Below are 13117 nucleotides of genomic sequence, written 5' to 3' on the forward strand. Positions count from 1 at the left end.
AACCGAAGAAAAGGAAACGATTAAGGATGTCTTCCTTCTTTATGCTTTGGTCGAAGAACTTCACTTGTTTGTTACGATCTCTTCTTCCTGTTGGCGAACGGGCCTCCAAACATGTTTTAATCATAAGGTGACGCTGATCTCCTTGGATTTTGACTCAAATCCTTTTCAGCTTTTTCTCTCTTTCTTCGGTTGGCGTCAACGTCTTTTTTATTATTTCTTTTTAATTTTTTTTTTATTATGACGCCGATTTCTTTTTTAATGATCACGGTGAAATCTGGCACTGTTATTGTAAATCGGCACCAAAAAACCAGAAAATATTTCAAGCTCAAACCAGTGCAAAAAAGGCCACTTATGTCGGATCCCTCAATAAGAAAATTGGCGTTAATTTCACGATCATGGATAACTTTAATTCATCTTATCGTACTTGTGAAAATAGGCCCAAAACTTAAGGTCTGTGTTTTAATGAAATGATTCCACCAAAGTTAATACAATTTTTCAAATCGCGTGTTTTCTTTAAAAAATTTCACTTATTAGGGAATGATTCCAGTCCTGTTTAACCAAGATAGGAATGTCAAGAACTTGCTATTAATCGAACGTCAAGTTGAAGCGGCATATTTAAAATATCGGCATATGAGACCATGGCAGCTAGGAATGGAGCCACAAAATTACTACAGTCCATGTGGAAACTCATTATTGAAGATTATAAGGGCTTTGATCGCTGTATGAAAGAGGTACTTATTGTTTTGTTAAAACCGTTCGGGATTTTTGCAAGGTAAAATGCTAGTTGATTGACTTCTTGCTATGTCAGAAATAGGTTAGGTTAGGAAAATGAAACTTTCAGGGATGGGTCTACAGGCTAAAGTATGTCCTGGGAAGGTATTTTGTAGTACCTACCTCTACTCCTTCTCCCTCTGGAGGGCCCTGACCTTTGATGACCTTCAAAAATATGAGTGTTATAAAAGTGAAACCTTGCAAAATAGATCTTCTGCTTGAATGAAGTACAACAAAATTGTTTTCTGCCCCATAACTTTGCTCAATTGCAATTTATAAGGTTTAAAAATATGCAAATACATTTCCTAAATTTTGGAAAAAACATTGAGATGGCTCAGAATTCTAGTCAAATAACAGGAATTGCATTTTCAGAACTAAAGGCAGAGAAAAAGCAACTGATCACTGAAAATTAAGGTAAAATGTTGTTTTGTCAAAATTTCAATAGGTATAGACCTGTCATGTAGGCAAAATTCAGAGATCTCTAGAGGGAGAAGGAGTGGAGGTGGGTACTTTAAATGCCTTCCCAGGATATACTTTAGCCTGTAGACCCATCCCTAAAAGTTTCATTTTCCTAACCTAACCCCTTTTTGAAATAGAAAGAAGTCACTCAATGGTTAAATTCTAGTTAATTGACTTCTTGCTATCTTGGAAAGGGTTTAGGTTAGGAAAATGAAACTTCTAGGGATGAATCTACAGACTAAAGTATGTCCTGGGAGGGTATTTGGTAAAATTCTAGTTGATTGACTTCTTGCTATGTCAGAAATAGGTTAGGTTAGGAAAATGAAACTTTCAGGGATGGGTCTACAGGCTAAAGTATGTGCTGGGAAGGTATTTTTAAATACCTACCTCTACTCCTTCTCCCTCTAGAGGGCCCTGACCTTTGATGACCTTCAATAATATGTGTGTTATAAAAGTGACACCTTGCAAAATAGATCTTCTGCTTGAATGAAGTACAACAAAATTGTTTTCTGCTCCATAACTTTGCTCAATTGCAATTTGTAAGGTTTAAAAATATGTAAATACACTTCCTAAATTTTGGAAAAAACATTGAGATGGCTCAGAATTCTACTCAAATAACAGGAATTGCATTTTCAGAACTAAAGGCAGAGAAAAAGCAACTGATAACTGAAAATTAAGGTAAAATGTTGTTTTGTCAAATTGTTTTCTGCTCCATAACTTTGCTCAATTGCAATTTGTAAGGTTTAAAAATATGCAAATACATTTCCTAAATTTTGGAAAGAACATTGAGATGGCTCAGAATTCTACTCAAATAACAGGAATTGCATTTTCAGAACTAAAGGCAGAGAAAAAGCAACTGATAACTGAAAATTAAGGTAAAATGTTGTTTTGTCAAAATTTCAATAGGTATAGACTTGTCATGTAGGCAAATTTCAGGGCCCTCTAGAGGGAGAAGGAGTGAAGGTGGGTACTTTAAAATACCCAGTTAAATTCTAGTAAATTGACTTCTTGCTATCTTGGAAAGGGTTTAGGTTAAGAAAATGAAACTTCCAGGGATGAATCTACAGACTAAAGTATGTCCTGGGAGGGTATTTTAAAGTACCCACCTTCACTCCTTCTCCCTCTAGAGGGCCCTGAAATTTGCCTACATGACAGGTCTATACCTATTGAAATTTTGACAAAACAACATTTTACCTCAATTTTCATTTACTAGTTGCTTTTTTCTGCCTTTAGTTCTAGACTTGCAATTCCTGTTATTTGAGTAGAATTTTGAGCCATATCAATGTTTTTTTTCAAAATTTAGGAAATGTATTTGCATATCTTTGAAACCTTATAAAATGGAATCAAGCAAAGTTAAGAAGCTGAAAACAATTTTGTTATACTTCAATTAAGCAGAAGATCTATTTTGCAAGGTTTCACTTTTATAACACACATATTTTTAAAGGTCATCAAAGGTCAGGATCCTCTAGAGGGAGGAGTAGAGGTAGTTGCTTTAGAATACCTTCCTGGAGATACTTTAGTCTACAGATTCATCCCTGAAAGTTTTATTTTCCTAACCTAACCCCTCTCTGAGATAGCAAGAAGTCAATTAACTAGAATTTTACCAAAAATATAATATTAGTTTAGCCTATAAATAAGTTGGTCAAGAGTAATACATTCCAAAAAGGGTCATTTTATATCAAATCAGACCTCATTTATTAGGCAACATAACCATAAATATTTTTGCTACCATTTCAATTTAAATTAGTTTTTTTAATGCTGTCAAAAAAATTACCTCTGAATTTTGCAATTCAAAGCTTTGCTGTTGACAATTCATGGTATATTCCAATTCAGGGTATACGTTTGCACATTAGGGGGTGCAGGGGGTGGTGGTAAAGTTCATGTTAAATTTGTAATAGGCCATATAATTTAGTTAGGATATAAGTGAAAACATCATTTGATGGTTTCTTATGGTCTTTCATAATTCATATAAAATATCTTTGGGGCTCCTCTAAGGGCTTAGGATGCAATTAGCCCCAGAAGAGATTATTGAATTATGAAAGAGCTTAAAAAAGGCATCAAATGACATTTTTACTTTCTTCCTAGCTAAATTGTATAGGCTAGCCAGCTACAAATTTACCCATTTTAACATAGCTTTCAGATTTTTATAGTGTCCTCTTCTAGAGAATATGAGTAGCCTACTTTAGACTACATTTTTTTTAACTAGCCTACATATTTAACCATATCTGACAAAATTTAGTATATAACCTAATCACTTTTTCTTGTATATATTTCATTTTCTTTTTGAAATGTTTTTAAAAGAATCAAGAACTTTTTTCCCAACTAACTGCAAAAAAAGGTGCAAAAATACAACTGTTATCTCAGAGCTGGAATGTTCATGTAAGATTTCATTACAGTCCAGGGAGAAGTATACATTAATGCTGTAAATTTTAACCTAATGATAACAGGGATGCATCAAGTGTAATGCAGACTCATGTACAACTTGTGAGAGGGATAGATAAAAATAATGTGTTTTTCTCACAGTGGTCAAAGTATTTGATCTGGGGAGATAATTCAGAAGAATGAGAGGAGAGAATTCACACTTACATTATTAAAAATATATTATTTTGGTATATCTGTTGAAAAAAAAAACAGAACTGCCCCACTCCCTATATATTCAAAAAATATACTTTTTTGCATCTTCATTAAAAAATTATTGACAATAATCCTTGCCTACAACCCTTTATTTTTGTGATTGGCACCCTTTTGTGTTTTTTTTTTAGTCTTTTATTTGAATATCACTCCTATAAGCTAACAGAAATTGCTGAAATGTTATTTTTTTCACCTAAGACATGGTCATATGTATAATCATTAATGAAAAGGTTCCTAAATTATTATTGATTAGCCTTCCTATACATATGGATAGTCAAAATTCCTTGATGTTTTGTATATTAGTTTATAACAATTTACCATGAACAATATAAAGCTATGTACATCATGCCAAGAATAGAAAGCTACTCTCCATGTTTTTAAAGGATACATTTTATTTTCAATTACCTCACCTACATGTCCAAGATTAAGCAATGTCTAATTACTGCAAGCATTTCTCTACAAATCTTTTTCTCCTTTTTTTTAGTTTGTCTGGTTTGGCATTATGAACTGAGTGCTGATGAGATGTTAGCACAATAACTTTATCACTGTGTTTAATTAACCATACACCAAATCTCACAATATCTGGCAAAATTTTATTTAATCAATTGAGTTTTTCCTGCTTATGTTTTATTTTCTTTTTGATATATTTTTAAAAGAAACAAGAACTTTGTTTTTCACCAACTGACTGCAAAAAAAAGGTGTAAAAATACAACTGTCATGTCAGGGATGAAATGTTCATTTAAGGTTTCTTTACAGTCCAGGGAGAAATATCTATTATAGCTGCAAACTGTCTATCTAGTGATAGCAGGGATGCAGCAAACCTAATTCAGACTCATTTAGAAAATTTTTGCATCCATTTTGAGTATCAGTGTTTAATGTAGGCCAATTAAAAGTAACAAGAATTCCTTATTTTGCCAGCCAACCTTGATGAAAGTTAAAAAAGAAATTATTTGAAATTGCATGCAAAAGGTTGCAGCAACTACAGTACACTACAAACTCACAATTTATGTAATAAAATTTCAAAACAATTGTGGTATTTTACTGCTCAGGGCGAAAATTGTATTGATTGTAATTTTGAAACAGGAGAAAATCAAGCATTAACCTGTTTGCCAAAAAAAACCATTTGCAACCTAGGAGAAAGAATTTTTAAAAAGAGAAAGTTAGAAGCCTGTTCCTTATCAAATCCTATGAGTGTTTGTTTATATAAAATATGACATTTTTGTGTTCTATATGACATAGCCCCAATGTTGGCCAAAATGTCCATCCTTGAACACTATCAATGAGAATTGTAAAAACTAGCAATCCTAATTGTTTTTCTTTACGAGCTATCAAGTGGGAATGATCTCTCTGCCTTGTTTTTGTCTACTAGTTTCTTTTGTAAATACTTTCTCTGCAAGACAAGAGAGTACAGCCTTTATTTAGATCAAAAGATTTTTTTCTGAACATCAATTTGTTGCAGCATTCCAAATTGAGCCTTTATTCATCAACCATGTACTATAGTTCTGTGGATCTTTTACAGTTTTTACAGTCTCTTTCTCTATGATTATTTTCATGCAAGGTTATCACCAAACTTCTTTATTACTATGGTACAACAAAAGAGTTTGATTAGTCATATATAAGATTTCTAATATTAAGCCTTACTAGACTCTGAAACAGAAATAAAATTATTTGAATTTTGTTAATGTTTTTTATCTTCTGATATATTTTGGTTTCTTGCCAAAGTTGCCTAAAACATTGTATCCCCCCTAACATCTTGATTTATTGAGATATGTGCAAAACTGATAATATTCCCTCTCCATTTTTCAACCTCTTTAAGGTTCTCAAGACCCTGCCTGAAATCCTAAGAAGCTATCAAGAAGTCCTGACAATTCTACTTCAAAGGTCTAAAAATATTGCTGAAAACTCTATTTCTAGTTGTCAGGTTGATGGTCCCTACCAGGGTTGTCAGAAAACTGAAAATGAATCCATGGCGTTTTTCTTAGAAAGTTTTAACCAGTGCTGGTTGACACCTCTTTCCACAGTTTGTTTCAACACTTTGTACTGCTTGCATTTTCCATGCTAATATTACTCATACCAACATGAAAGGTCATGTATCTTTTGCTTTGTATGCTTGATTCAAGTTTAATATTCATTGTGCAAATAGGATAAGTATTGCTGTATATTAGTGGCTGCTTACTGCCATTTCTCTTCTTGCTATTTCAAAATCTGATAGAACATGCTTTTTAACTTAGAATTGCAGTGGTCTTTATGAGCTCTAAAAATTGCAAGATGTCTTGATAAGAAGTACAGATCAAGTACAAAGACTGTCAACTGATATGTCGGTTGACTACTATGGTAATCTTTTCCTAAATCCAAAATTTTTGTTGAAATTCACAATAAATTCAGAAAGTCTGAAAATCCTGAGAAATTTTTGATTTCCATGAATCCTGAGGAAAATCTTTGATGTCAGGATAAAACTTGCAACTCATGGCTAACAGTCTCAGATAGATCTTTAAAATGTTTGACCTAGAAAGATGGGTCAATGTTCCTATTACCTGAACAATTGTTTAGGGTCATGAAACTATTGTTAATAGATGCATTTTGACTTTTTGAACATCTTTTCTCTCTTGCAAAATTACCGCAAACTCACTATTATGGAGTTATTATATATTTGCACATTAGGGGGGGGGTAAAGCATAGCATATATTAAATACAGCAATGGTTATTTTTTGTATTTAATATATGCTATGCTTTACCCCCACCCCCCTGATGTGCAAATATACAGCCCAAATTTGTTTCTAAACTATTACAGATTCTCGATTTCAAATATCCAATCAACAAAAACGGAAATGATTGCAATTCTATATGTGTAAAAAAAGGATATTTGGGCCAGAATAACTCGATAATGGTGAGTTTGCAGTAGTTTTGCAAGAGAGAAAAGATATTCCAAAAGTCAAAATGCATCTATTAACAATAGTTTAATGACCCTAAGCAATTGTTCAGGTAATAGGAACATTGACCAAAAGATGTATAATAGGAAGCAAATATTTGTAAACAATAGGCATTTTATTGCTTTGAGGCACAAATTATCAAAACATACAGAAGGAAAAAAGGAGGTAACTTCTGCAAGCAAGAGAGATTAAGCCAAAATAAATTTTGTTTAAGATTTATTTTTTTGGAATATATATTTTGAAATAAAATATTTTTTTCATGGATATTTCTTTTTTTGTTAGGTATTGATTATTTCTGGTGGCAATGGGAAATGTGTTGCTGAGATGAAAGTTGAAGAACAACATACAAACAAGGGAGGAACTTTACATGGTGGGCTATCAGCATCTTTGGTTGACATGGTTTCTACACTGGCTTTACTTACACATGAAAGACAAGCACCTGGTGTCTCTGTTAACATTGGTGTTTCGTAAGTACATCTTAAAGATTGAAAAACTGTTGGGGAAAGCACAGCTTTAGATAGAGGTGCATGCATGTCTTATGCTTAAAGGAGGAGATGTTGGAGGTTTTTTGGGAGTGTGGAAGAAAGGATTTGGGGCCAAAAGTTCTTTTGGGTAAGGGCCCCTTCTATGGGGTCTTCTTCCCCATTTCAGACAAGAAGATCCCATAATAATGTAATTTTAAGATCAATTTTTTTCAGAAAATGCATAATGATAATTTTTTTTTATTTTGCTACTGTGGATATAGGCTATGCCATATACCAAACTTGAGGATATGCAGAAAAGTAATATGTATATTTCCGATCTGCAGATTAAAGTTGTTTTGGCAAACTTCAGATCATAGCAAGGGTTAATTTTTATTTTTGAATTCAAGCTTGAATATTTAATAAATTAATGATCATTAGAAAATTTAAGTCACTTTATTTTGTTCTTTCCAAACTCTTGGTTAAAAAAGCGTATGTATTCTGTGCGACCCTTCCTATTTTGGCTCATGTTGGGAGTAGAGTTTAAAAGATTAAATCAAATAAATGCTTTGTATTACTTGTTAATCAAAGTTTATGAACTTGAGGCATAGATTAAGGTGGAAAAAGTCACAAAGCTAAAATTTCATTTGATTCATGTAATATTGAACATGATTCATTTAAAGTAAAAGAATACAATAATCCTATTTTACTGAACTCGGATTATCCAATTCTCTTCTACTTTCCTACAGGTGAGTCATTTTGGCTAAAAAAAATTTAATGTTCTTGCTCTCCCCCTCCAGGAATTATGATATGATAGATTCTAAGCCATAGATCTGTGTGAATTTTTGGTGATATTTGACTTCTTCTGGAAAATAGTGCCTGGAATCCACAAGCCTTCTTTTGGCCTCTGGCAGGTTTCTTTGAAATATTCATTTGATGTTTCAAACATCAATGTCATCATTATATAAACAAAAAGGCTTTTATTTCCTTCATTATCAACACAATCTTTATATTATATAGTTGTTTTTTGCTCTGTAATGTTGAAGGATTGTAACACTCTTGATTAACAAGTAACAAACACAACAACACAAGGAAATTCAGAAATGAGGGAATTGGATGACTTGTGGGAAGTGCGAGTACTCTTTCTGCTTGTTCACAGCAATTAAGGCCTGTAGGCTGGCCGTTACCAATACAGCTCTTCCTGCTTGCTCTTGTTCTCTTCTTTACTGGAGAACTATATGGGTAAACTGACTCAAACAATATAATTATCCATGAGAAAATCAATAATGCGTTTGTACAGGTACCTTTCGTCCCAAAATTATAATTGACATCAGTATCTTTGTTTATCTTTAGCCTTGTAAATTTGCATTTGATATTTGCTGCCAGGTAAATTGTGTTATAGTATTCAAAATAATGTTTTGCAAAATCTCTAGCAGATTTAAACAAAATCTACAGTATGGGGCGTCCCTTTTATTCCATTCTTACTCTTCCTTTCTTGGAATTTTAGAGTTTCAGTTATCATTGAACCGAGTCGCTCCCTACTTACAGTACTCCCTACTCCGTACTTAATATAACCATGGGCGTAGGCTGCATCTTGTCTAGGAAGGGGGCAGCCGATTCTGCAATGGAAGGGGGCTTATAAGTACATCCCGAGGTCCTTTGAATATATGTATTTAGAAACTCGTCATTCTATATTTCGCTAAAACTTGCCATTTAACGTTTTCCGTGTTCTACTCTTCTGATAATACTACAATCTAATAAAACCACCATCTTACAAAGCTATAAACTTGTGTTGTATTCTCTTATTATTTGCCTGTCTTTTGGCATTTTCTGGGACTTGCCATCCACGCCGGTTCGCTGTTAGCATTTTTTCATCCCGTAGAATGGCGAATTCCCACGTTCGGCCACAATACCTGGGGTAGGTTCAGTATGCCCTAACAAGGTGTCCGAAAGTGGGCTATGCTTGTAAAAGCTGTATAAACATGTTTGAAGGTTGAAGGCAAGCTCAGAACTTGATTAATTCTGGCGTTGTTTAACCCTGTCAGACCAGTAGATGAACTGAAATTCTATTTTTTTCCTGTTACATTTCATTCAAGATACAATGCTTAAAAGTAAAGCAGAGGAGAAAAGAAAGAAATGCGGCTGGGATCCAGAAGAATAGAAAACAGCAGTCTTTCCTTTCATTACTAAGAATATAAAAGTACTGGATAACTGGAAATACAAAGGTAGTGGAGGAATTTCAGGTAAATATTGGTACCATGGTTTTATGGCAAGCTTTAAAACTCTATCAGTAAGAACACCAGAAGGCACAAGCTTAGGAAGGGCAACTGCTTTCAACTGTCTCACTGTAGGAGCTTTCTTTGACAACCTGGAGCGAGGCCTAGACAAACACATGTTCAGACCACAAGACATTTGGAATGTTGATGAATTGCGTATGAAAAACATCCACAAGCCTGGTAAGATCATTGCACAGCGAGGCCAGAAGTAAGTAGGGAAGCTCACGTCAGCAGAAGGAGGTCAGTTGACCACGATTTGTGCTGGTGTTAATGCGCTGGGAACACAGTCCCTCCTCTACTTATTTCCCCCCAGAAAAAAGTATCCTGAAATTTGACTTGAGGAAGCTTTACCAGGAACCATCATGATCTGCTCAAAAAATACTTCTGACTGAATGACTGCCTCTCATTTTTGCTCTACTTGCAGCATTCTATCAAGCAAGTCAAACCCTCAAAATAGTCAAGTGTACTTCTGAAAATAGACGACTAGATCAGTTGATACACCATTGAATTGCTTGATCTAGCTAAAAATAATGGTGTTGTACTTTTAACTGCCCTTCCCCACACTACTCACAAACTGCATCCTCTAAAAGCCGCGTAGACCCCTTAAGGCCTACTACAACCAGGAAGCCGCAAGTTTTATGAATGCCCATAAATGTAAGACTATACCAGTGTATAACATTGCTGACCTGCTTGGGAAAGTATATCCAAAGGCTTTCACTCCCGAGAGTATAATCAGCGGATTCAGAGCAAGTCGGGTTTACCCCGCCAACAGAGATGTCTTCAAGGATTAATTCCTTTCGACGTATGTCTTAGACAGAATGCCTACCACATCTAGTGAAGCACTTACCAGGGAAGTTTCTATGCTCAGCGCAAATCCTGTGCGACATTTAGACTCCTTCTTTAACATAAACCCCAAAACAGACGCAGCGCAGGTTCTGTCTCTAAATGAGAAGTAAAGTTCAGCAGATGATTTGTTAAAATAGATCGTCCATGCAAACCCATTTCCAAAAGGCTCAGCAACAAAAATCAACAGGAAAAAAAAATAAGAAAAAGTCAGAAGTGCTCACTGACACCTCTGTGAAAGAACGCATTACTGCTGGGGGTAAAAGCTGCATCTTCCAAGAAAGACTTAGTCCTGAAAAAAAGGGAAGTCATAGAAGTGAAAAGGCTAAAAGCAAAAGGCATGTTTCTCGTCAAAAGAGTTGCAGTTGGAGTGACGATTTTGACGTAGATGAACCTGTATATAACAACTCTTCAGACTTCAGTATGGACGTTGATGACGAGCCCCCTACCACCAACTTTCTATTTGAGATTGAGATTTCTGAAGGAGTTTATAGTTTCTTAAAGACAGAAGTTGAAATCAAACTGCAACCACTGACAGGTGGAACATCAAGATTTGTGAAGAGGTTTACTTTTGGTGGGGATCAGTCAACTTTTAATTTGAAATGAATACTTTTTATATTTTTAAATTTTGCTGAAATTGATTTTGTAGTTTTTCATACTGAACATATTTTTTCATAATTTTGTAGCCGAAAAGCAAGTTTTAATGTTTCCCTGACCACTTTTCTGTTTCTTTTGTCTGGTGGCTGAACGTAAGTCATAAACGGCCGAACCAGTATCTGAGTGGCCCAGGTTCGTCACTTTTGACCTCTTGGATAGAGAGGAATCCAGGTGGAACAGTGGAGGAGTTGTCTTTTGTCTTTTTTTGAAGATCGTATTAAAAGAATTACCTTTGCTTTGGCAAACTCTCCGGCTTCTTCTCACTTGAATCAATTCTTGGAAAATTAAAAAAGTCAAAACCTGTCGACCGCGGGCCAGTTTCCTGTCTGTATAGTGGACCAAAAGTCAATATTGAATATCGAAACGTAAATATCGATATCGGAAACGATATTTGGAAATTTCTGCTTATTTTCAGCTTTTTGAACCATCTACCGGTGAACATCTACCAAAAAATTCCAACATACGAAAAGTTCACGTTAATTTTTAGGTTAATTTTGAAGTTCAAGGGGGAGCAGCTGTCCCCCTTCCCTACGCCGACCCTAATTTTTATGAAAAGAGTAGGGTTGAGGACCTGAAAATTCTTCAGTGACCAAAATGTTTTACTTCTCAAGAGAGTGAACAGAATTTTTTTAATGTTAAGAATGCGTCTGCAAAATTCTGGGAGAAGATTCTAGTTTTAGATACTAGTTAACTTGTAAACTATCTAGAGCACTTTAATCAATGCTTTAACTTTCTTTCTTATTTTTAGGAAAGTTGCATGGTGTTGTCATAGCTTTATTATGTACCTGAGTGAAAGGGGGGGGGGGGCTGATTGTGATTTCGCTGTGATTGGTTATTGATTTAAGAACATTAAAAAACAAGGAAACATTTTATGATCCTGAATGTACATGATTGAACTTGCTTTTTATTTTAGCTGTATTTTTAGGTACCTAAAAGCCGCCAAAATTGGAGAAGAAATTGTCATAGAAGCAAGCACAAGTAAAGTTGGAAAAACTTTGGCATTCTTAACAGTTGACATAAGAAATAAAGCTACCGGTGATTTGATTGCTCAGGGAACCCACACGAAGTATTTAGGATGAATCAATTCATTTTAATTTATTAGTCATCTTATTCAGGAGTAAACTTTGAATAAATTTTCTTTCCAGAGTATCACGCAAAAGTTTGAAAATAGACAGAAAGCTTCTGGAAAAGCTAGAAAATTGGAGAACAAATTACAACCGATTTTTCTGACTTGATCTTATTTAGCCATTTACTGAAAAAAAAGGAACAAAACGGTAGAGATCTCTTTGTTCTATCACTCTTGGGTCATTGTGCTCGTAGCATTGTCGCGTCATTTGGTTGTGTATTTCTGGTTAGCATCTAAAACAAATCTCAACCTATTTTTTGTAAATCAGCATTAGAATGAGGCCATCTATTGTAGCTTTCGTTAGCAGTTTGAATCATATCCAGGTTAAGCATGGGCTTTAATATTTACAAATAAGGCTGATTGACATCTCACTTCTCCTTCAAAACATAATAAGCCCATTTCTTATAAACTGTAGCTTTTGGCAACAGAAGCTTTCACGAAGTGATGTATAGTATCATATGCCACTTAGGATAAATCCTACTGGCTGTTAATAATATAAACAACACACCACAGCAATAAGCTGCCTTCGAACAACAGCTGCCTTCTTTTGCACGCCACCCCAATCAAAGCGTAACCCTTTCTTCATTCCTATTAGTTTACCATTCTTGTAGTATTTCTTTCATTGACATTTCAAGATGTCCTGATATTTGTTTGGCCCATACTGGATTGTCAAGAAGCACAATTTGTTGAAGCCTTGCACACATAAAACGTGACCCAGCCAATTTTTGTTAGTAATTGGAACTGGTTTCTTAGTGATATTTGGCTTTTCTTTTCATGGACTAAGTCCCAGGCTCCTTGCCAGCTCTATGATATAAGATCACCCGCGAATTTCGTGTATTTCTTGTATACACAACAAAACTGTATGCGGTAACATGACGAAACACAGTAATCACTGGTTCGACAGCCAGTGTGTTCATCTTTTGTTGTGAAATTGGGGCTGTTGATTCATTTAAATTGTTTTAT

The 13117-nt window shown here is 34.7% G+C and overlaps 1 protein-coding gene across 1 annotated transcript; it reads left to right on the top strand.

The window, feature by feature from the left end:
- Nucleotides 1-558: 558 nt before the first annotated feature.
- Nucleotides 559-12175, top strand: LOC136034941 (acyl-coenzyme A thioesterase 13-like). Its single transcript, XM_065716478.1, has 3 exons — nt 559-731; nt 7074-7258; nt 11954-12175. The coding sequence occupies exons 1-3, from the start codon at nt 639-641 to the stop codon at nt 12105-12107; spliced, it is 432 nt and encodes a 143-aa protein (XP_065572550.1). The 5' UTR covers nt 559-638; the 3' UTR covers nt 12108-12175.
- Nucleotides 12176-13117: the final 942 nt, after the last annotated feature.

This window comes from Artemia franciscana, chromosome 13 (assembly GCF_032884065.1).
Source record: "Artemia franciscana chromosome 13, ASM3288406v1, whole genome shotgun sequence".
In the NCBI taxonomy this organism is placed as follows: Eukaryota; Metazoa; Arthropoda; class Branchiopoda; order Anostraca; family Artemiidae; genus Artemia; species Artemia franciscana.

Bases quoted from the DNA above. Each gene is read 5' to 3' on its own strand.
- LOC136034941 (XM_065716478.1), top strand. From the start codon at position 639: ATGGCAGCTAGGAATGGAGCCACAAAATTACTACAGTCCATGTGGAAA. The intron at 732-7,073 runs GTACTTATTGTT...TTTTTTTGTTAG, and splicing joins TTGATCGCTGTATGAAAGAG to GTATTGATTATTTCTGGTGG. The intron at 7,259-11,953 runs GTAAGTACATCT...CTGTATTTTTAG, and splicing joins TCTGTTAACATTGGTGTTTC to GTACCTAAAAGCCGCCAAAA.